This window comes from Sceloporus occidentalis, unplaced genomic scaffold (assembly GCF_023333645.1).
Source record: "Sceloporus occidentalis isolate IW3139 unplaced genomic scaffold, rSceOcc1.0.p SCAF_1, whole genome shotgun sequence".
Classification (NCBI taxonomy): domain Eukaryota; kingdom Metazoa; phylum Chordata; class Lepidosauria; order Squamata; family Phrynosomatidae; genus Sceloporus; species Sceloporus occidentalis.
The window spans coordinates 125,288,464-125,312,405 of NW_028316981.1; the positions used below are offsets into that span (position 1 = coordinate 125,288,464).

At 39.5% G+C, this 23,942-nt stretch overlaps 1 protein-coding gene across 1 annotated transcript in view; it reads left to right on the forward strand.

Annotated features, from left to right (window-relative positions):
* LOC149322092 (queuosine-tRNA galactosyltransferase-like) overlaps nt 1–23,942 on the forward strand; it is a 311,900-nt gene that overhangs the window by 44,823 nt on the left and 243,135 nt on the right. The window contains exon 6 of the mRNA XM_089534373.1: nt 17,818–17,913. Within this exon, the coding sequence (XP_089390499.1) occupies nt 17,818–17,913 (96 nt within the window). The remainder of the gene's footprint in view (nt 1–17,817; nt 17,914–23,942) is intronic.

Sequence of the window (23,942 nt, forward strand, 5' to 3'; positions counted from 1 at the left end):
TCCCATTAAAGCACTAACCAGGGTAGCGGTGTCACAAGGGTTGATGTCACCCTGTGCAGTAACTTATGGTGTCACCCCCCATTGACCTTCTGCCATACTACACCATACACAATCATTATTAATGTTTTTTTGTATTGTTGTTACTTGTAAATTGTAATTCCCTGTATCACTGAATGTAATGGCAGTAGTTGTGACATAAACAACTAGCGAAATTAAAAATATCCCTTTAAATTATAATATCATAAAAACAGCCTAAATGTATTTACGTTTACATAATCATGTGATTAAAGTGGAAATTTGGTAAGATGTGATTTTTTAAAGAAAAATTTAAAAGAGCAAAATTTAAAATAATCAAATTGAGCCCTCTCCTTTTTTTCACCCACTGAGCCTTGCCCCACTCACACCTTTTCTTGTGAGCTTCTGGATTTTAAAAGCTATGAGTGAACACCGTAGTCCATCTCTGCCAAAAATCAGACATTTGGGGAGCAGTGGTCTCAACCTCCCTTAGAGTATTACCTGGTGCAGTCTGTAGCCACACACACTACTATTGACTCCCCTGAACCAGGGTAGTCATTAGTATAATAGGAACTTAATGCAATTTCCCCCCTTCTCCTGACAGTTGCATATATGGAATAGATTCTCAGGCCTAGCAACAGTAAGGAAGACTGGAACTTTTTTTCCAACATTGCACCTTCCTCCAGGACTCTGATACAACTGCAAATGACATTATATCACTGTGTGTGTGTGTGTGTATATATATATTGGATGACTGGGGGACCTTTTTTTCATTCTCCTGCTACATGGGATCTCCTGCTACATGGGGGGCAAAACCACTACAAAAACTTTTGAAGTGTTTGATGGGGTACAACGTCACATTTGGTGGAGGACAAGGGGCTTTCTTGGATGGAAAATGGGCTTCTGTGTACCCTGCATGGTAAAACAACAACAACACTGAACAGATTAAGCTCTTGGTAAATGCATATCAGCGAGCTTTTGTTCTGAAAATGTTAGTTGTAGTCATAACTAAATATTTTGGGGACATTGCAAAGTCTTAATGTGGTTTGTTTATTTATTTGTTTATTAAAGTATTTCCGTATCTCCTCGGCCCACAAGGGCACATTGTTGTCTGTCTTTTCAAATGCCAATAGTTTACCTGATAAGTGTCTTCATGAGTAGAACACTTTATCTCAGTAAATTCATCACCTAAACAGAAGTTATTTTTCTTTTTTGGCAGTGCAGAACAAAATTGCTTTTATTGTTAGAATTTTAGAACTGTTGGAGATTTATAATACAAGTATAAAAGTACCCAAAGATGTATTTAGAATTTATAATAACTTTCTGTTTAGTTCTTCAAGAGAGTTTGACCTCAACTTTTAATCTCCTAGATTTTTTTTAACAATCAGGTACAAAATAAAAGTTACTAATTTGTTTGAATTCATTGTACATCAAACAGAATGTCCTATGTTACAGTTATGTGTGAATTAAATTTTCACCCATTCATGGAAGCAGGGGTTCCACTCCATATGATATATTAGAGGTGAAATCCTTAGTGGTAGCAGCAATGTTAAGTTAGTCATGTTCTCTGCATCAACCCGCGGTGTAGGAAATCATTTCAAAGCCAGCTCTCTCCTGGAGTTTTGGAGCTGTTCAGATACATAGCTTTGGCTCAGGCCCATCTCTTCAGCAGTCATTAACGATAATCATGAACACATGAAAACATGACTTTTCTTCAAAGCAAAGTAAGAGAGGGCAGCTTGTTGGTGAAACCTTAGAACTTCCTTCTAATTTTCCTTTTGTTTTTTACCTGCGGCAGGACTCCTGAAAGTCATTTAATTTGCATTCCATCATAATCTAATACAGCTTGCTTCTTCTCCATTCCAATTCACTTTGGAATATCTTATACATATTACTATATGTTGGTTCTTTGAAAATGTGTTTTTCCAGGTTCTTCTTGATTTTCATTGGTTGGTAACTTTTTTCTTTTGTTATACATGTGCATTGTATTAAGTTACGGATATAGAAATAATGCTGCTTGGTTTCTTCTAATAACATTCAGTATCTCTACTTCTTTACTTCTGTAGTGAATTTATATGCTTAGGTTTATTGCAAGCTAAGGAAAACATTTGGTGAATTTGCTGCTAATATGTACTGATTTATTTTTTAAATAGCGCTCGTACATATTTTTAAAGCAGCTGCTAATTTCTTTGGACATATAATTCAATTATATTTATTATAATCCTGTCACTAACTGCTCCCTTTGTTGCCTGAAGCCAGTATGAATTGCCTTCAGGTGAGGAAGTGAAGGCCCAGCCTTACAGCATGCATCTGGCCCTTTTGCTGTGTTCAGTGTTTTGCTGCATATGCATAGATTATTGAGCCAAAGGTCCTCCTCCCAAAAGCCTTCTGCTTTGTTTCAGAAACTATCTTCCCCCAAGTTTTCTTTTCAGTTTTCACCACAATTAGCTGCAACCATTAGAATTAACACCTCAGGGCTTGCTACTGGAAAGGGCTTGTCTCCTTTGTGTAGTTTTATCCTGCTTGCCCTGTAATTTTAAACAGCAATTTACTATTAATGAAATATGTGTGCCTAGCAAAGTACTGGGCTCATGGTAACAGAGAGAACAGACAGGACAATGGATGTTTACTAAGAGGTGAAACAGACGGGCAGAAAGAAGTGGCTTTCAGCTGCTTTGGAGGCATGCCAATTAGATGACATGCACCTCCACAATGGCAAGAAGCTGTGCCAAAGTTGCTCTATGGTCCTTTGGACCGGAACAAAAAGGAGCTTGGATAATCCAACTCCTGTTGGTCCTTGCATTCACAGCCCACTTTGAGAGTGGGCCGTGCAGTCAGCAGGGTCTGGAGCCACTTCTGGCCAGAGCCAGACCCAGGCCACTCTTTCCTGCTCGTCTGTTCTGGCCCTTAGTGTTTGTGTAGGTGAAGTCTCTGAGCAGGTGTGCTGGAACTCTGTGCTTATCATTTATTTCAGCTGCTAGATTATGTGCTGCTTTGAGGAAAACGAGGGAGTTATCTGTTTATAAGGGATTATAAAGTCACATTGGCCTTAGGGACAAGAGTAATGGAGAAGGGCCATGGGGTAACTCTCTGCACCCATGGGAGGAAGACCTGTGAGTTAAATATTTTTGTTAGCAAACCAGCAGTTTTATTTTTGAGTTTAATTAAAAATTGAATCTGGGGATTTGTTAATTTTTAGTTTAGTTTAGTTTAGTGTAGCTTATTTAATTTTTAATTTGCCATATAAGTTAATGTCTTCTCACCATGATTTGTCTCTGTTCTTATGACTATTTTCCTTGGAAGAATCCAAGGATGGATATCTGTCCCATATCCTCCACAGGGAAGACAAATTTGCCTTATTCTCTTTTGCTATTCCTCTAACTGCTCTGCTCTATTTTCCTGCATCTGATGTATGCAGTTATTTTGTTGAAGTTGCTGGACTTAACTGCTAATTTTCTTCCATCCCTAGCTGGAGGGGTAGGGCATGTGTTTCAGGGTTGCTGGACTGCAACACCCATCACTCCTGATAGTATAGCCAGTGGTAAGTGTTAATGGGAGCTTAGTTTAACAACAGATGGAGAATGTATGTTCAACTGTTCTGCCTTATTGTTTGCTTGTACAACAGGCCATTCCCTTATGCGGGGGATCCATTCTGGATCCCCCCATATAAGGGGAAATCAGTGTATGCTCACGTCCCATTGCAAACAATGGAGTGCATGTTCATGGGTCGGGGCACACATGCCATTACTTTAGTTGTTGTGCCACGCATAGTGTGCCTGCGTATGGCATGCATTTCTCTTTTCAAAGGTGGTGTTGCCGTTTCTTGCCCTCATGGACAAAATTTCCATTTTCTTAAATAATATTTCTTGTCTGTAAGCGTTCTCTTAACTGTGCTCATTAACCATGCTGGCATCCCGTTAGGCTTGGGGTTATGTTTCCTGATGTGGAGCTGCAGTGGGTGAGGAATTTAATGGAAACGTTCGAGGTAGATTAGTGGCTGACTTTTAAAGCTTTAGTTTGAAAGAAAAAAAACCTGTGCAGAGCCACAGTCAGCAGCAGTGAGATTCAGATTTCAAATGCACAGCAAACATTCTTTTAGAAGCCATTCAGAAGACCCCTGTGCTTATTTTCAAGTACTGTAGTTTTCTTTTCTGTCTGTAGCAAATGGACTGAATAAATTGATTAGCAGAAGCCGAACCACAGTTTAGCTTTAGATTACCAAGGGATGATATTAGGCAAGTTTGTTTTACCTGCTGCTGTCTTTAGGCAGTGGTAAATGTACTCTTTCATGTGTCAATATAAAAAGGAAAGTACAGAAAACTGAGCCTTTGGTATAAAACTATGTACAAATGCTCAAACTGTTCATGCCAATTTCTATATTGCATGCAGCAAACATAAAGCAAGTTTTTAAGATACCATGTTTTAAGTGCTGATGTGCATTTAACTGGCATCTGATGAAGAAATCAACTGACACTTCCATGTAATTAATATGTAGAAATATCCAGTTATAAAGTAGGCCCCAGATATCCACTGGGATTTGGTTCCAGGATATCAAAATCCACAAATGCTCAAGTCCCATTATGTACAATGGCATAGTAAAATGGTATCCTTTGTATAAAATTGTAGAATCAAGCTTTACTTTTTAGAATTTTAAAAAATACATATGTTTATCCATATCCATATTGACATGGGGAGGAGCTGCTGCAAGAATGACCACCAACCACACCACAGTTGGAAGGAAAAGGCCACAACAGCTATAGTGCAGGGTTGGCCTCAAATCATGAGGTCTGGATCTGTCATCCAGCAATCTCAGATTGATCAATGAACCCAATTGCGTGGTCACGGCCAAGATTCAAGGTGACAAAAGGGCTGACCAGTTAAAGCCTGTCCACATCTCAAGTAACCGGTTGATCACTTAATTGCATCTCTGCCCCTTGTCACCATGGACACTGAATCAATGTTGCCCCCAGAATGGCAGCATCGCAATGCTCTCAGCATCCCCAGGTCCCCATTTGACTCCCGAGCCAGTGCTACACCCAACAAATCCAAGACCTATGCTCTCACCACAGTAAGTTGAGACAGCATAACCCTATTTCCCACATTTAGTGGATGATTTAGCTGAACTGGAACTGCTTGAGGAGGAGTCCCACTGTCCTTGCCCTCTCTTTGTAGTACAGCCTCACCCTCTGACCTTGCTGACCTTTTCCAATAGGGCTTAAATGGTGTGGGTTAAGTCACCCAGTGCATCATCCCAATTCATTGAAGAAGGAGCAGGTGACTCAATGGCCGTTAGCAAGGCCGCCACCCATGGTCTCTTAGGCCTTGGGGCCACCTGAATTGGTGGCTCCGCAGGCCTCTGTCTTTTCTGCTTGGGAGTTGTGGAGCAGGTTGGCTCCACTGGCTGTTTTTGGCATTTTGAAGGGATTTTGCTGAGGGGGGGGGGAGCAGATGAGGCACCAAAAAGGCAGTGTTGCCAGCCTCTGAGGCCTGGGGCACTCTATGGCCCTTAAGTGCTCCCACTGCTAAGGGGGGATGCACTACCGACACTGCCGCCTCTCGCCTGCCCTGGTTTTGGTCTGGCTCGGAGGGGGGGGGGGGGCTGTTGTTGCTGCCACTGTCACCGCTCCCCAGATTGTCTTCTCAGCAGTCCTCCCCGCTCGGCTCTCGTCCTTCTGCATCGAGAGCCGTTGTAATGGTGCCATCCACAGGCATCGTGTGGCCATAAATAGACCCAACAACCAATGAGAGGCAAAGATAGGGTGGTAGCCCTCCTTCCCAGCCCCTGCACCAATCCTGGACCTCACCTGGTGATGACCCTGCCGAATTGGAGAGAACTTCCGCCCTCCCGGTGCCTTCTGGGACATGAAGTCCCTTCTCCGGGTGGAAGTGCCTCCCCCTTCTGGTCCTCCAGCCAGGTCCGAGCCCGGAAGCCCCGTGCAAGGCCTGCTGGGGCTCCACTGGGCTGGGACACTGCTGACAAGCCACGGCTTCTCCACCACAGCAACGGGGATGAGCCAGTAAGTCAAGCAGTCCTGTTTTTCAGGATGTGGATGGTTGAATCCATGGATCCCATGGGCCAACTGTATGTCTAATTTGATGCTTAATAGACCCATTTCACTCCCCCCCTCCATGAATGTCAATAGTTTTTCAAAGTTGACATGAAAAAGTTGCTTTTTTAATTTTGTTGGTCACATATGATAAGTTAGAAAAACCACATTCTTTTATTCTTTCAAAAGTAAAGGTAAAGGCCTTCATTTCATAAGTGATGAGGTTTGGTTTTAAAAAAAACAAACCACAAGATAAAGAAAACAATTCTTTTCTGGTGTAATTCTTTTCTTTAGGCAACATAATGTAAAGGAGAATTAATAAAGGAGTACAAGTTCTTTAGAAGATAAACATTAAAGAAAGAAAGAAAGAAAGAAAGAACTCAACAGTGTAGATAAATCCTAGAATTAATGCCCTTATGGGGCTGTTCATGTGGATATCAGAAAATGCATTGGGTAGAATCATTTGCACTTTCTAACTTCCATGTGCTTCAGAATGACCAACCAAAGATCAGTTACTGGATTGTTTTTTTTTTTTTTAATGATAGGTAGATTTATTTTCTTGCCTTGGAATTAATTGTACCTCCCCTGAAAACAGCAGCAATGCAGTAATTTTTTACTCTTATGATGTATCATTTATATTTGATCAGCTCTCCCATTTTTTCCCCTTTATGCAAAGAACTGATTCCCCCCCCCTATTTTTTTATTTACTGCTTTAAGAACACAAACGTTATTACATATAATTTGCTTAATAGATGAAAACAGTGCTGTTAGTCATGTTGATGAAATGTAAAGTAGAAATGCTTTCATCTTATGCAAATGCTAATTAGAAATACATCCTTAAAAGCCTATATATTGTAGATTTTTTCAGTTGGTAAAATAGGAATAAAATTAATGTTGAAGGTAGAAACCATAAATTATTTTTAGGGAACAAAGGAGGCTTTGTTATCTCAGCAGCCAAAGGAGGCATTAGTATAGATTTCAAAGTCACCTGAAATTGTTCAGGGTGTGCTCTATATTAGATTTGAACACTACAGAAAGTCTTTCGTGTTTCATATACTCCTTCCCCATCCCTAGAGATTTTTTAAAAAGGTAACAGAGAAGGAGTACGTGTACCATAGATTCACAGGTTGTATGGGGTTTAACCAGGGATTAGGAATGGGATTTGTAATCCCAGTTGGGATGGCCATGTTACCATCATTGTCCCCAGCATCATCTAGGCTCTAGGGCAAAAGGAGTAGACATTCTTCATAAGCAAACTGCTACATTCTCTATGAATCCTTTTGACACCAGAAGGAGCCATGAGTCAAAAATGTGCAGATGCTGGTATGAGCAGGTGTTCTGCCCTCAAAGAACAAAATGTCTGGTGCTATCTGGTCCTGTTTCACAGATTTCAGGGTATTCTTTCCTATATTTCCATTGAACAGAGGTCCCTAGACTTTTTGAGCAGATGAGAGCATTTGATGTGTTGTGAAAGTGGCTTCTCCTACAAAGCAGCTGATAAAATGGCTGGTTTGGTAAATATGGCCAGTCACAAAATACCCATTTCCCGGAAAGCATACTTGGTGTTGATAAAAAAAAAAAAAGGGGGGGGGGAGAATGCCCAAGAAACTAAGCCAAAGGCAAGAGGTGGGGTCTAAAAGTGCTTTCTTGAACTACAGTTTTCTGGTCTAGCAACTATTTCATAGACAGAAAATTGATATGATGCAGACTTAAGTAACTTTGCCAAGAAACTGGCTACAAGCAAAGGTGACATCTGACCCTTAAATGCAAAATCATGTACTTGCTCTCATAAAGCAAAGTAAATAATCAGCAATGTGATGATACTCAAAGAAACATACAAACTGGTAAAAACTCCACACCAAAAAGGTCTAAGGAGAACACATACTGCATGACACAAAGGCCTGTTACAGACTGCCAAAATAAAGCTGCTTCGGGTCTCTTTGGAGGTATGCTATTTAAATGATACATGGGCCCTAAGAGTCCGGAGGTCGCACCAAAGCCACACTCTATTCCTAAGCACTGGAGTGCAGCTTTGGTGCAGCTTCTGGATTCTTAGGATGCATGCATCATTTAAATAGCATACTTCCAAAGAGACCTGAAGCAGCTTTATTTTGGCAGTCTGTAACAGGCCAAAATGCAGAAAAAACACACATACACCAAGCAAATGCACAGAGATATATCCAACAAACTGGTTAATACACACACCACACCAAAGCAAACCAACCCACAAAGCTAGGGAGGGAAATCACACACAATATAGGCCAAGATGCTCCTTTTGCTCTCCAGCACCCCCTCAGGTTGCTATCTACCTCCTTCCGTTTACATTTTTCTTTTAACTTACTTTCACATCGTAGAAGACTTTATTGGTTATAACCAGCTCCTTAAACTGTTCTTGGAAACATAGGTAGCCAGTAAAACTGTTGTAACAAAGGAAGCACATTCTCCTTGTAATTGCTTTATTATCAAAAACATGAAATCTTAATGGATATAGCAGTACTGATTCAATTAAACACAAATGGGAATGGGAATTTTAGTACCTCTCTCTCTCTCTCTCTCTGTATACATATACATACACACATGTGCACATACACATTCTCATGTTACTTGTCAATTTAGGGGTAATTCCATAAATTTCATAGAGTTTTCTTAAGCAAGGAATATATAGCACTGGTAGTTCTTGACAGTCACCCATCCATTTCTTAACCATGCCTGACTCTGCTTAGCTTCCAAAATCAGGTGGGATCTGGTGCCTTCAGGGTATTTAGGCCCAAATAAAGTGATCATATCTCAAGATTTTCTTGACTCTTGTCTCCTGGAGTCCTAGGCTGCATCTGCACTGCAGAAACAATTGGGTTTGACACCCCCCTTACCAGCCATGGCTCCATTCTGTGGTATTCTGGGAATTGTAATTTGTTGCGGCACCAGAGTTCAGTTCTGCTCTGGTGCCACAACAAACTATAGTTCCCAGAATTCCATAGCATGGAGCCGTGACAGTTAAAGTGGGGTCAAACTGGATTATTTCTGCAGTGCATATGTAGCTTCACTCCAACACTCAAATCATGACACAACACTGTCTAGCTCCAGGATTCCAGGATGGTACCATGGCAATTAAAGTGGAATAATACTGAGAAAGATGACATGCCAGGTGGATAGACTGAATCAAGAAGGCCACAGCCCTGAGCCTACAAGACCCGAGCAGAGCAATTAATGACAGGGGTCTTGGAGATGTCTCATTCCTGGGGTCTCCATGAGTTGAGGTTGGCAGGAGTTAATAACAACAATAGTGCTATAATTGTGTAGTGTAAATGGGACTGTTTGTGTAAATAGTACTGTCTTGCTCTAGGTTACCCAAGCTTCCTTGATACTTAGTGGTTTGCTGTAACTGGTTGCAGAGTTTAAATCCTGATCTCAGTTGGGGCTGGAGACCCAAGTGGGGAAGCCATCTACTGCTGCTAGTAGCAATGCAGTAGCTTATGCAACCTTTTGTTGGTGTAATGTTGCACGGTTGCAGAATGTTTACACTTTCTCTTCTACCATGTTCGCTCTCTCTCCTCCTCCTCCTCCTTTCTTCTCTTTTGTGCTGATAGTGTGTTTTTGGGTTACACAATTGCTGAACTAGGACAATTGCTAAGTTAGGGACAGCCCTGTCATCACTCGGCAGGTATAAATTGGGAATAGGATTTTATTGTTATATGGTAATACAGAGATAGAGTATATTAAAAGTTTACTCTTATCTTCAGGGCTCTTGCTTAACTGCTGCTTGATATATTTTCTTAAACCACCCTCTTTCAGTGTTTGTTTCATGGGTCTAACAGGAAGTTAAATATTGATTTTCTGCATACTTAAGCAGAAGCAAATTTATGCAGAAGGTTTGGTTTGGGAATAGTATTTCATTAAGTCAGAAACTTGTATGATTTAGCAATTTTATTTAAAGTGCTCCTTCAGATATTTGTTGACTTTATATTTAAATAAGGGAAGAACAATAATCAAAATGACATTGGATTCAATTTTGTTTGTTTTTCTGCAGTAATATTTGAAAGGCACATTTAAAAGAAACCATTTCAGTCTCTATTTTTAACGACCCAGGGGACTGAGATCTCTGTGTCTAGCTTTCCTTGTTGCCACCATATTTTGTAGTTAAGTAGAAGCTAGAATTTTTTTCTTTTCCTTAATCTGATTTTTCACAAGAGCCTTCAAGGTTAGAAATAAAATTGTAAGAATGGAAAAGTCCAACTTGGCAATTTCTATAGTATAAGTGTGGTGAAAGAATGGGCCATGTGCAGCCTGTGAAATCCTTTTTGTGGCTTCTAAGGTACAGTGGCCCTGGATAGGAAATAATCTTTTTAAAAGCCACCATCAAAATTTGAAAGCTTGAAAATACCACTGGGAAGGAGATACAGGTGCTTGTGGGTTCCCTGGCCCCCTCAGGTTGCAGCCTGATTGTAAAACACTTAATATTATCACCTGTCTCCATGGCTGCCATGCTCCCAACAGTTTCCAGAGTTTTTTGTGGGGGTTTTGGGCTATGTGGCTGTGTTCTGGAAGAGTTTATTACTGATGTTTCGCCAGTATCTGTGGCTGGTATCTTGAAAAAATGCTGGCATGGGAGTGAGTGGGGTATATCTATATACTGAGTGACCTTTGGTTGAGAGAAAGTAGTTTACATGTTAATCTGCATACTGGTCTGTTGTTGAATGGCAAGGTCTCAGGGTGTCTATTTAATTAATGATCCATTGTCTGCTGGGAAGTCTCCTCACCGTGGGTAAGTACAGCACTTGCTGGATCTTGATTTTGGTGTTTTTCGGGACTGGTAGCCAAACTTTGTTTACTTTAAGGGTTTCTTCTTTCCTGTTGAAGTTGTCCAGGTGTTTGTGGATTTCAATGGCTTCCCTGTGCAATCTGACCTGATAGTTGTTGGCCTGGTCCAGAATTTCAGTGTTTCAAACAGCATTTTATGCCTAGGATTGTTTATAACATGTCCTGCTACTGCTGATTTTTCAGGGTGACCTAGTCTGCAGTGTCTCTCATGTTCCTTGATTCCTATTTGGACAATGTGTTTAGTGATCCCTATGTAGACTTGTCCGCATCTGCACGGTATGCAGAAAACTCCAGAGTAGCTCTCAGCTCCTTTTTCATTTGGCTGGGAATGAAAAATAAGACTGAGGGAACTGTGAAGACTGAACATATCTCCCCATACAAACCTGCTAGAGCCCTCAGATCTTCAGGAAAAGGCTTTCTCTCGGTCCTCCCAAGATCACAGGTTTGCTTGGTGAGGACACGAGAGAGAGCCTTCTAGGTGGCTGCTCCCACACTCTGGAACACCCTCTTGTGGGAAGCTAGGTTGGCCTCCTCCCTGCTTACCTTTTGTCTGAAAGCTAAGATGTTTATATAATAATAATAATAATAATAATAATAGTTGTTGTTGTTGTAAGCCGCTCTGAGAGCCTTTAGGGCTGAAGGGTGAGGCATAAATACCATAAATAATAATAAAATAATAAACTTCACCCACACACACACCATACCATTTCCTTTTGCAGCCACAGGAGCCAGGAAAGGAAGAGGAGCGGGGGGGTTGCAGAGGCTTTTGAACAGTGCAGTTGGGCATTGCATTCCAGTTTCACTCGCATACCTACAGCCCAACTGGAGACACAATGAATAATAACTCTTTCATAAATAAAAACTATTAATTCATAACAGATTTTACCCAAGTAGTTTATTAGTCAGCAGAGGAAGGAGCAATTGAAGTAACGTGTCAATGGAGTTACTGGCATTACCTAGAGAAACAGCATCATACTCTGTGGTAGAGGACTATCACCCCACCAAACATCCAAGGACTGCAGAGTGTCACCTGCTTGGAAAACCCGCCAGCTTTTACTGTTTTCCCAGTAAGTTTCCCCAATGATTAAGTGATATGATTTAGGTAATTGATGTGAAATGGCTATTTACCACCAATATTCTTAAGAATGATTATAAAGTTAGCATGAATTAATTTAGATTATATAGGGGAATGATTTGTTTCTATCTCCTCTAATAAAATTAACCTGCAGCCCTTAGGTACTTCTAAACTTCAAATGAAGCTCTCAGCCACATTATAGTTACACACACCAGTATAGTTCTAGGGTATCCAGCCTTCTTAGTCTCCTTGATCACATTTGTCATTTTAAAAAAAAACATTGTTGGTTGACTGAAAAATGTCTACTGTGAGGTGCATGGCCAGTCTGAAAATGTTAGGAGCACATCTCCAGTCTCATAGCTGCAGAGAGAACACAAAGAGAAGGAAGGAGAGAGAAAGAGAGAAACTGGCAACCGGACATACACATACAAACTCTGCAACACAAGTTTAACACACACTGAAGCAAAATAATATGGATTAATGAACTTGTAGTTTGTAAGGTTTTGATATGAGAGTTAAAATGTCAGGGTATCACTGCCTTCTGAGTGAAGTGGCAAACTTCTCTCTGTTTGTTAGATATATTTCAGCAGTACTTACTGAGCTCTCTAACTTCTTAGCAACACATATCAAATTCAAGTGCTGGGAGTATTTCGAATGGATTTAATTACAGAAAGGATTAGCATGATGAATTATTGCTTTTCATTGCTTGTGTTGCGATCCATGATGTCAATTTTTACTGAAAGAATGAGTTGTTGTCATGTCTCTGTCTTGATGGTATCTGTGGAACTAATGGAGGCATGAGGTAAGCATTTTCCACAGACATCTTGTTTTGTTATAATAGAAGCAATCTAATTTGTTGCTCAGGTTATCCCTTCTTGCGAGTTCAATACCAGCGAAAGGGCTCAAGCTCGACTCAGGCTTGCATCCTTCCAAGGAGGTCGCTAAAATGAGTACCCAGATTGTTGGGGGCAAATTAGCTTATAGTTGTAAACTGCTTAGACACAGCTTAAGCAGTATGAAGCGGTATATAAATGAAGCTTGTTTGTTTGTTTGTTTCTGAGAGTGCAGAGTTACATTTTGATTTAGATGGATATGCTAAGTTTGGATGATCAGATCATAGCCTAATAAGCCAGATACTGTATGTACTGAACAAGGTTTGCTGAAGCAGCATATATGTCTGTTTAACCCTACCCATCCTCTTTATGTAGGTGAGCAAGCATGGCAAATTCTGTTAATCACAGCAGGGATCTTTTGAAGTGGATAACCGTGATTATTGCTCTCCAAACAAGCCAAAATGCATAAACTATCTTTAAAATATGGCTTCTTGGCTTGTTTGAAAAACAATAATAATAGCTTCCTGGTTCAGAAAGAATGAGGACTTCTGTTAATCTCTTACTATTTGGTCTGTTTCTGTAATCACACAAAGGGAGGAGCAAAGAGACTGTATGTGGATACTCAAATCTTATCGTAATTAACCTGGGGTAGGGAAAGTGCAGATCTGGTGCTTGTGCTGCCCCTGCATTCTGCTTCTGCTTCCCCTGAAGCTCTCCACCAGTTTCCCAAAGTCCCTAATAAAAAAAAAAGATTGACATGATTGTTAGACATTCCCACCCATTCTCCAAAATCCCCACCAAACAGTATTTCACTTTTCTTTGCAGTACTTCCCAAAGTGGTAGACAGGAATGATACAACATCAGGTATATTGTTCAGCTGAAAAAAAATGTGGAAAAGGACAGGAAAAGGAATCAATAGGCTGGTGTAACTTTTTAATGAGGAAAACTTCATTTGGGCTCATTCATGTTAGGAGAAAGGCTTGTAAGGCGAGACGTGAGACAAACGTTTTTCTCCCTGGTCTGGTCTTTGATAATACTTAAGCTCTGGATTGTCCACTGAATCTAAATGGTGAGAGATTCAAGACAGATAAAAGGAAGTACTTTGCACATTGGATAGTTAAACTGTGGAATGCCATCTTGGATAACTTAGAAAATCATAGAGGCAGTATTATCACTAAGGGGGTGCAGTCCACACTGGGTGACACCCCAGAAGAGGGGTGACACCCAATTGGGCCCTCCCACCTTCACTTTAGCATCCCAGTCTCTTCCTGAATAGACCAGGGCGCCAAAATGAAGGAGGTTTGAGTGCACCCTTTTGGCCGTTCCCCCCCCCCCAGCAGTCCCCCTCGGCAGCCCCTCGCACGAGGTAATACCAAGGATGGGGATGCCACTGCATAGAGGGCAAGTTTCCAGGGGCTGCTTGCCATGGCATGTACATATTCTCTCTTGTGTCTAAGGAAGTGTGCCTCTGCATACCAGTTGCAGGAAGGCACAGATAGAGAGGGAAGAGTTATCTTACTTATGGGCTTTCCATAGTCTGATTTGCCACTGATTGAAAAGCAGAGATTTAAATCTTTACTTATTTCATTCTTGCATGCAAGAACAGAACTTTTAAAAGGTTTTCAACCTGGTGGATGAAATTATGAATATTTTTGCACATTTTCCAATTATTTGTTTTTGCATGTTGGATATTTTTTGGTAGACATTTTACAATAATTTTTTGCAGAAATAACTTTTTACACAAAACCATTTTATTTCATGAAAAATATAGTTTCCCCACAAAAATATTACATATTTGTCCCAAAAGCTAGTGGTTTTGTTTAGAAATAAAGAGAAGGTTGAGAGATCTGTGGTGGTTGAATTTTTTACAGGTTTTCATGACATATATGACAAAATTGGTGAATTCTTTTTACATCCCTAGTGCACAGAATACTGGGATAGATAGGTCTTTTATATAATTCCTTATGGCTTTCAGGTTCTTAAGCAGGCCATTTTTTTACAAATGACATGGGGAAATAGTTTCTGGTACAACATACAGAATGACAACTGGCCATATGTTTATACTGTGGGAAGCTGAATAAAAACATTTTCAGTTGTAAAACATGTGTGGTTTGTATGGGGAAAAAACTGCCCATGAAAGCTTAGAATGTGTATCTTCTTCAGTGGTTATGTTGGGTGTTTTTTTTTAACTTTTTTTTTTTTAAAGAAGTCTTTTGATATTTCTTCTAAAAGGCCTGGCTCTTTAGTAAGAGTCTTGGTATGCACAAGCAGTGGTTTTACAACTTCTCTCTTTCCATTGCTAACTGGTGAAATGGTGCTCTGTAAAGAGGATGGAGCAGTACTACTGACCTCTTACAGAATTTGCAACATCCTCACTGAATTTCCATTACCGGAGTTCTTTGTGGAAATTTACAGGAATCAAAATAGTAACAGTGTATGAAAATGATATGAATTTGTAGTGTAGATGGGCCCCTAGTTTGGATATATTGAATTTTGCTTTCTGAAGATTAAGCAATACTTTATGCTGTCATTTGAGCTCTGAGCCTAAGTTATCTTTGAATGGGATGCTTTATGAGGTTGCTTTGTTCTTAATTATTTATTTCATTTCATTTCATTTCATTTATATGCCGCTTTTCTCTCTGAAGGGACCCAAGGCAGCTCACAGATTTAAAAAACATTACAATAAAATTTAAATTACTCTGCCATCTAGAACCATGGCTGCTGGAATGCCTGAAATAGTGAGATTAGCTAGTTATAAATCCTCCTTACTCTGATTTAACTAGGGATTGCACTGCCAGTGTATTTGTCCAAAAGGATTGTATTGTATAAGAAATGTTCTTAATCTATATCTCCTAGTTATGTAGTCTTTCAGCCGTCTGAACATAGCTAAAACTGGCTGCCTTGCACTACGAAGTATCCCAGTTTGGAGTGGACCAACAAACACATTCAGCTCTAATTGGAAATCTGGTCATAAGAAAGCCAGTACTAACACTAATCTGTCACCTCCTGGCAGCTGTTCATTACTTTATATTTGTATAGCTTTGGCCGTTTCAGTCTGCTTTGTGTACAAGAAGCTAAACTTTCTTATCTTTTTTGTTATGGAATTCCTTTCAGACAGGCATAATTGTGTTTGCCCAGGACCTCACATCTGTTTTCACCCACGTCTTTGAATTCCCCCCCCCCCCCACACACAAAATTCTTGTTCTATACATAAGTCTTATTTTGTAAAACCCATGAAATGAATGAGAGTGAGAGAAAGTTTGTCTTACAAGCAAATCCCTGTGTAATGACCTCTTTTAAAGTGAAAATAACCCATATACTGTACAATTAATTTGGGATGGCCTGTGCTTCAAAATACTGCTTCTCTTAATTTTTGAATTGGAAAAATGGATTATTAGGAAAACTGGGATAAAAACATCCACCACCCACCTCTTCCCACTTTCCCTCAATGTGCATTTCAGTGTTGTTTGTGGGCTCTTCACTGAACTGGGGCCAGCTGATGTTCTCTGACTGCAAAATGTTGTGTTGTAGTGCAAGCACTATGCAGTCATTAGAGTCTTCCTGCCTTACATTTTACAATCTGCACTATAATACACACACACAATATCTCTCCATTGTGACACCCACCAGTTGGATCAGATGGCTTTTCAAATAGGGAGTTTCTTCCATTTTCTTAATTACTAAATTAGTCAGTTACTTCTAGTAATTGTTTCATTGCTGTTTTTTTATTGCTTGATTTTAATGTACCATTTTTTATAGTTTTGAACTTTACTATATTATTAAGTGCTTTAGATTTTCTAAGCAGTTAAAAGCAGTGTAAAATAAGTCAACTCATGACACAGCTGTTACTGTTGCCTAACTCTTGCTAATACTTCTCTATTTGTAGTTCTAGTAGTTGCTCTGGTCTGATTTGTTTTCAGCTATCTTGTCTTTAGTTAAGATGTCTTGTGACCAGCGAAACCTTGATTCTTAACAACAAAGATTCATTAAGCAGTACTTTTAATGTTATTTTTGGTTCAGACAAAAGTCTGAGAGTGAAATGATGTAGCAGGTGTGAAATGTCAATAATGCCACAATTAACACAAGATCATTTCTGTTTTGTTTGGAAATACAATTAGTGGGAAATCGAAAGCCAGCCTGGATACCCTGCTGGCCTCACAGATAAGCACACTGAGGGAATTGTATGTGTATGTTCTTCAGGCTTTGTAATGTGATCAGATTGTACAATTATCACAGCTGCTTGAACAAAAAAAAATCTAAAATCAAACTGTCATATTCATCTGAAGGTTGTTCTGTATTTTAGCTCTGCACCTGGCTTGATATGTCTTCTGGATACATAGATAACTTTTCCTTGTACCTGTAAAGTTGTTCCTGTAGTGCGTGAATCAGAAACTTGCACCATCACCATCATCATCATCATCATCATCATCATCTTGCTAAAAAAAGAGGAATTAATTTAAATGCATATGTGTTGGAACAGAACACGCCAAATACTTATTGATTTGAACCAATGCCATTATGACTAGAAATGTGTTAGTGTCGTACATACACATTAGTGTGACTTACTCACAGGTAGGTCTGTTTTTGGATGGAGTGTAAGAGGCTATTCCATAACCTGTGCAACACCCAGAATTCCCTCCCCACTGCAGCTCTTAATCCCTGGGAGGGATAGTTGCTGCTGCTTCAGTTTATTGGTGGAGAAGAGAGAGAGAGAGAGTGGGGAGGCAATTCAACCTATGCAGTTCCAAATGCAAGGGATAGGAGGATGCACTTTGTGAGTGCACTGCCATTTCTTATGCCGAGCCAAGCTGAACCAGTTCTAATTGTCAGAACTGTATTCTAATTGTCAGGTCTGATTTAGCTCTAGCTTGAATAACAACACTTACAATATTAGCTACTGCCAAGGTAATATTGATGCGTATCCCATCAAAACAAAAGGCAATCAGAAATCCATCTCATCTGTTAACAATACGTCTTTTAGTTCTGTCTTTGTCATCACTCAAAATTGTTGTTTTATTTCTGCTTTCAGATTATAGGATGCCAAATTAAGAGAGAGCCTGTGGAGGCAACTGAGCGATACACTAGGTGGATCAATAATCTAACACATGAGCAACTCCTTACTCAGGTATTGGTCGTATGTCTTCATCTTATGCTAATAAGACATTTGCCTTGAGCATTTGGAAACTGGAACCATGCTTATACAAACCCACTGGGCAACAGGATGTAGTAAAATTATCTTTTGTGTGTATATTACTAATCTCATAAGAAACTTGAAGGCAAGAGAAGTTATCAAATATAGATGAAAGTATCTATCCTTCCTATATCCCTTATCTCACACCATAAATAGATAATGATGGTTTCATATTATTAGACTTGTGTTGTTCTGTTATTTAGAAACATATATCACCATTTAGACTCCTCTAAGCCTAATTGCACAGAGCAGGTAATATACTGACATAAAAATATAGTAGACACTAGGTTAACTGTTTTATTCTTCTTACATTTTCTTACATAATTGTAACAAGTTTTTAATGTGTTTTTGTTTGTGAGCCGCCTTGGGTCTCTTCGGGGAGAAAGGTGGCGTAGAAATTAAATATTTTTAAATAAATAAATACATTTTTGAAGAATTTTTTGTGTAGTGTAGTGATTAGAGTACTGGATGTCCTGGGCTGTTATGAAGAGGGATAGGATGTAAATTGGGTAGATGAGGAGGATGAGGATGACAACAACAATGATGGGAGTCATGGCTAAAGAGATCTGAATTCTTTCCAGCTATAAAGTTCATTGGATAATGCTGAGCTAGGCTTTCTGTTTTCATTCTTTTTTCGGGGGTGATAACATATAGAGATTTGCCTTCTGTTACAAGGTGCATCCACTGGATCATATGACCCTTTCTAGTTACGTTAATTAGTTGTGTTAATTAGAAGGCTGAGACATACAGTCCGAAATTGGGATTCACAAGGCCACCAGATTCTCTTGAGTTGTACTATAATGAACAGATTTTTTCCTCCTGAAATGAACAGATTACTCACTACTATAGATTAATCACTACTTGCCATTCTGACACCTCATTAGAGTTTGGTGTTAAGGCAATATTTTGGAATAAAAAAAGCCATCTTTTTTGGTTTCCCCCAGTAGGGATAGTTTTAATGATGGCCATTTGCTGAGCTTGAATGTGATATGTTGTGTTTAGCAAATGAAATTTCTTTTTGATAAGTAATTTTCCATAAATGTAATTTCAAGATATTTAAATCCAGCATGGCACATTCCAGTTTTCATTTTTGCTAGATTCAGATTTGCTCTTTCAATTTAGATTTTTTAAGATTGACAATGAACCATCTATATTTTTGAAATAAAAGTAAAATGGATTGTACAACTGGAGTTGATGCTTGGGGATTTGTTTTAAAAAATGTGAGAAGGGTATTGTTGGCATATAGGTTAATCAAGTGTGTTTGAGAACTGGTTCAGTTTCCCTTATCAGTTCAATTGTCCAACTCAATTTTGTGAGTGGCTCAGTAGTGTGAATAAAATAGGGGTGGAGCCATCCCTTTTTTGTTCCTCTTGATAGGGTAATTAACTGCAGTACAAAATTACAGTCAGCCCTCCACATCCATGGCTTCTGTATCCATGGCTTGAAAATATTTTTAAAAAACTCCCAAAAGCAAAACTTGATTTTGCCATTTTATATAAGGGGTACCCTTTTCTCCCTCTCACTTACATACACCTATGAATTAGATTTAAATTGTATATTGTAATTAATGTAATGTGGTTTTAATTTTATGTTGTTTTAATAATTTTACTATGTACACCGCTTTGATCACTGGAAAAGCGGTATAGAAATAAATTTTATTATTATTATTATTACTACTACATCCTAGGTTCTCACATGGTGGGGCACACCCCCCAAGGGGCACAAATCTCAGTTGCTGAGCTCTTCATTCAGAGAGGGATGTGCTTGGAACACTTCTTCAGTGTTCTTTTTAGCATCAGACTGCATGCCATGAAGTGAGAGAGGAAAAGAAGGAAGTGAGTGCCAGGTGGTGGGAAGGATGGTGTGGGAAGGATGGGGCTTGTGTGTGTGCATGGTTGAAGCACTCCAGAAGTGGCTTAAAATCCAGTTTCCCCAACTAAATTGATTGAGACGTTTCAGAGCTTGAGGAGTGCTGAGAAGAAAGCCTACCTCATATGCAATGTTGACCTGTGCTGGGGCATTGTGAGCAAAAGCAATTTAAAGCTGCTTCTATTTTTTTACCATTTTCTTCCCACACAAGAATCACACAAGGGACTCTAGCTTCAAGAGTTGAGTGCAAGTGGAGTCTAGGGATTTCTCCTCCTCTTAACTCTTGAAGCAGGAGGCTGGTGTGTGAATGGGATACAGCACCCTCCAGTTTGGGGAATGAAGTGCAGGTGGAATGCAGGGATTCTTTCTCCTCTTAACTCTTGAAACAGAAGGGTGTTATTAACATGGGAGACAGCAGACTCCAGTTTTGGGAGTGTGTTGCAGATGGAATCCAGGAATTCTTCCTCTACTCAATTTTTGAAGCAGAAAGTCTGTCAGTGGGAGATAGCAGCCCCTAGCTTTAGGAGTGGGGTGCAGGAGGAATCCCTGGATTCTGTGTAGAACCCAGGGATACAGAGAACCAACTGTAATGTTATCCCTTCCCAAAATACAAGGTATCATAAGTCTGCAGAGACACCCCATTGCACCCCATGACTTGAAGTGGCCTCCAGCTTCAGGAGTGGGGTGCAGGAGGAATCCCTGGATTCCTCTTCTTAATACCCAAAGCAAGGGACTGTTCTATCAAATCACAGCAGAAGCAGGAAGAATGTATCCCTGGTGTTCGGGCCTTGCTGCCACAGCCTCCCTTACTGCCCTGAGACTGCTTCTGGATCTGACTACTGTCAGTCACAGGTAAATTGAAATTTTAAATATTGACTTGAGTATCCACATGGTTTTTTTGTATCCGCAGGGGTGGACTGGAACAAACCCCTGTGTGAAGGTTTTCTCTGCTTCCTACTCTGTCTTAAATCCCCCCCCCCCAGGGAATAAGACAGAAGCAGAGGAACCAAATGCCAACATGGTAAAGTTCTCTATGGTCCCACTCCACTCCTGCTGAGCTGGATGGGACCCTTTGAGACCACCTTAATCCCAAAAACAACTTGCTGCCACCACCCAATGATTAACCTGTTACACCCCAGCAATGCATTGGGACATTGCTGGGCCTTCTACCGGTAAGTGACAATCAGAAAAGCACTAACTGAGCTAAGGCTGTGAAAAGGAATGAAGAAAGAGGCAGAGCATTGAAGGAAAAGGTTTATTATGAAGTAAGAACATTCAAGAAAGAAAACAACATGGAGGACAACTGGTTCTCCAGGCACAAATTTAAAGTATCTGATAAATGTAGGGACTACCATTTATCACACCCTGCAGATACTGAGGGCCCACTATACTATGTCAAGTGCCCCCCCCCCCCCGACATGCACATAGAATAATAGAATTATAGAGTTGGAAGAGACCGCAAGGGCCAATCCCCTGCCATGCAAGAACACACAATCAAAGCACCTCTGACATCCAGCCTTTGTTTAAAAACCTCCAAAGAGGGAGACTCCACCATAGAGATTGTGTTCCACTGTGAAACAGCTCTTATTGTCAGGAAGTTCCTCCTGATGTTTAGATAGAATCTTTTTTCCTATAGCTTCCATTCATTATTCTGTGTCCTATTCTCTGGAGCAGCAGAAAACAAGCTTGCTCCATCCACAATGTGACACCCCCTCAAAATACTTATACAGGGCCATCATATGACTTCTTAACTGTCTCTTCCCCAGGCTAAACATAACCAGCTCCCTAAGTCTCTCCTCATAAAGCATGGTTTCCAGACTCTTCACCATTTTGTTCACCCTCCTATGGACATATTCCAGCTTCTCAACACCCTTTTTGAATTGTGGTGCCCATGTGTTTACATGTAGATGTAAAAGGGGCTTTGGAGGGAAAAAGTTTGAGAACCATTGTACTGTGCCATTGTACAGTAATAGAACATGACCATATCTGGATTTTGGTATCCAGAAGGGGGGCTGGAGCCAAATTCCAGTAGATTCCAAAGGCCCATTGTCTTAGTATAGATGTTTGCAACTGTGAATATAGGTGATTAATCAAAGATATATGTTTGTATCCAAATGCTTGGTTCTTTGAAAAGTGCTAGTAGATATAGCTATTCCATGATACTAAAGGTTTAGTGTGTGTGTGTATGTTTGTTTGTTGCTGGGGATTACAGATCCCCACTATGATACAGATGATGCAGTGTTTTTTTACTAGCTACTTTAAAAAAAGCTACAAAAGCTTATGCTACCAACTTCTTTCTATCAAATAGTGATTCAGACTAACATGGCTATGTCTCTGAATTCTCACAGAAATCAAGTTAAGTGTGTGTGTGTGTGTGTGTGTGTGTGTGTACATGCATTTGTACACATATGCACACATACAAATACATATAAAATAAAATTGAAAATAAAATAATATATTGCAAGATCATGTCTTTGTTGGGAACTGGGAAAGTACCACATTTTGATGCATGTGATGATTGAGTAATTCTGTTTTTTTTCTGAACAGACTGAAATAATTTTTATGTTACTTTTGGTTTCCCACCAATCCTTTACAAGACACAAAAGTGTCATTGTTATGTGTTTGTATTTTATTTCTTTCAGTTGTCCATCCTATCAAATCAGCTTTGTATTTAATAGTTGTACATATTCTAATATGTGAAATAGTAAATCTTTGTCAACATGTTGCTGTTATGCAGAAAGAATTTTACATAATTTACTTCTTTACATATCCACTTATATATGCCTTTGAAGTATTGAAGCTTTAAATTTCAGGTCATTATGATGAATCTGTATGATCTGAAACTATTTGACTTAACAGCTGATTGTTTCATTAGGCATGTGGTCATTACCAAACAAAAAGTGACTTTGGCAAAATCAAGTACAAGTTACAGAAGAAATCCATTCTGTTTGTAGAAAAATGTACGAGGGTCTAATGGCTGGTTAGTAACCGATCATCCCAGCATTCCTGAAGAAGCACATATTTGGGCTTAGATTTTGTGGTATTATGACATGGCAGGAAGACATTTGTTTCTCATTTTATTGAGCTTAAAATGCTGAGGACAGGAATGTATCTGTGCTAATTTTTATATTATAGAAACCCAGTTTCATTTCCTCACTGTTCTAATGTCACTGGCATATATGTGGGGTAATAAATATAATGCAAGGAGAAATCCATGTAGCATTTTCAAAATATATGTGGTAAAATATTTTAAAGGTGCAGTTACAGCTGATCACTTGAATGAAGTATAAAATGAAAAAGAATATATTATACTATGCAACAGCAGCAGCAATAACAACAACAATAATTGTAAATAAATACAGTAGGTAGAAGTCTACCATTAATCATCAGTTTGAGTGAAAGGGAAGAAGGCTACTGAAGGCCATTTTAGAATTGAAATGTATACTTGAGTGATCCTAAATTTACTCTGGTGTCAAATTATTAATTGGATCTAAACAAAATTTTGGAAATGGTGAATAGTGGAATATCCTACGCACCCATATTGGTGAATTGTGATGTTTCTCTAGAAAAATGTATTATAAACTAGCTTGGTAGAATAGCTGAGTCTGCCAACACTTCAATGGAATTGAGTGTGTGAAGGAAAGTACTAAGTTCTGGTTACTTGCCTAATAAATTGTGTGGATTACTTTAGTCAGGGTAATGAATTTGAGCTTGTATAGAGTTGGTAGAAATGAGGATTTCTGTAAGCAAAATATGACCTGAGTGAAGGTCTTTCAGGGCTTACCTAGGTTTTTTTAACAGTTGCAGTGCATAGAGCATAAATTATATTTATTACCCCACATATATGCCAGTGACATTTTATTGATTGGGTTTTTTTATTCATTTGGCCAGAGGGGAGTAGGATGTTCTGAGGTTAATTGCATTTCATTCTGTTAGCTATGCTGTTGATGAACTGGCCAGTCTCTGGAATGGGAAGATGATTCTGAATATTGATATGGTCGTTGGTTGCCATTCCATCTTGCAGCCATGTGGTTTTTGTTGAGAGAAGCAGGCATATTTAAACAATAGCGATTACAGTCAGCTTTCCATATTTG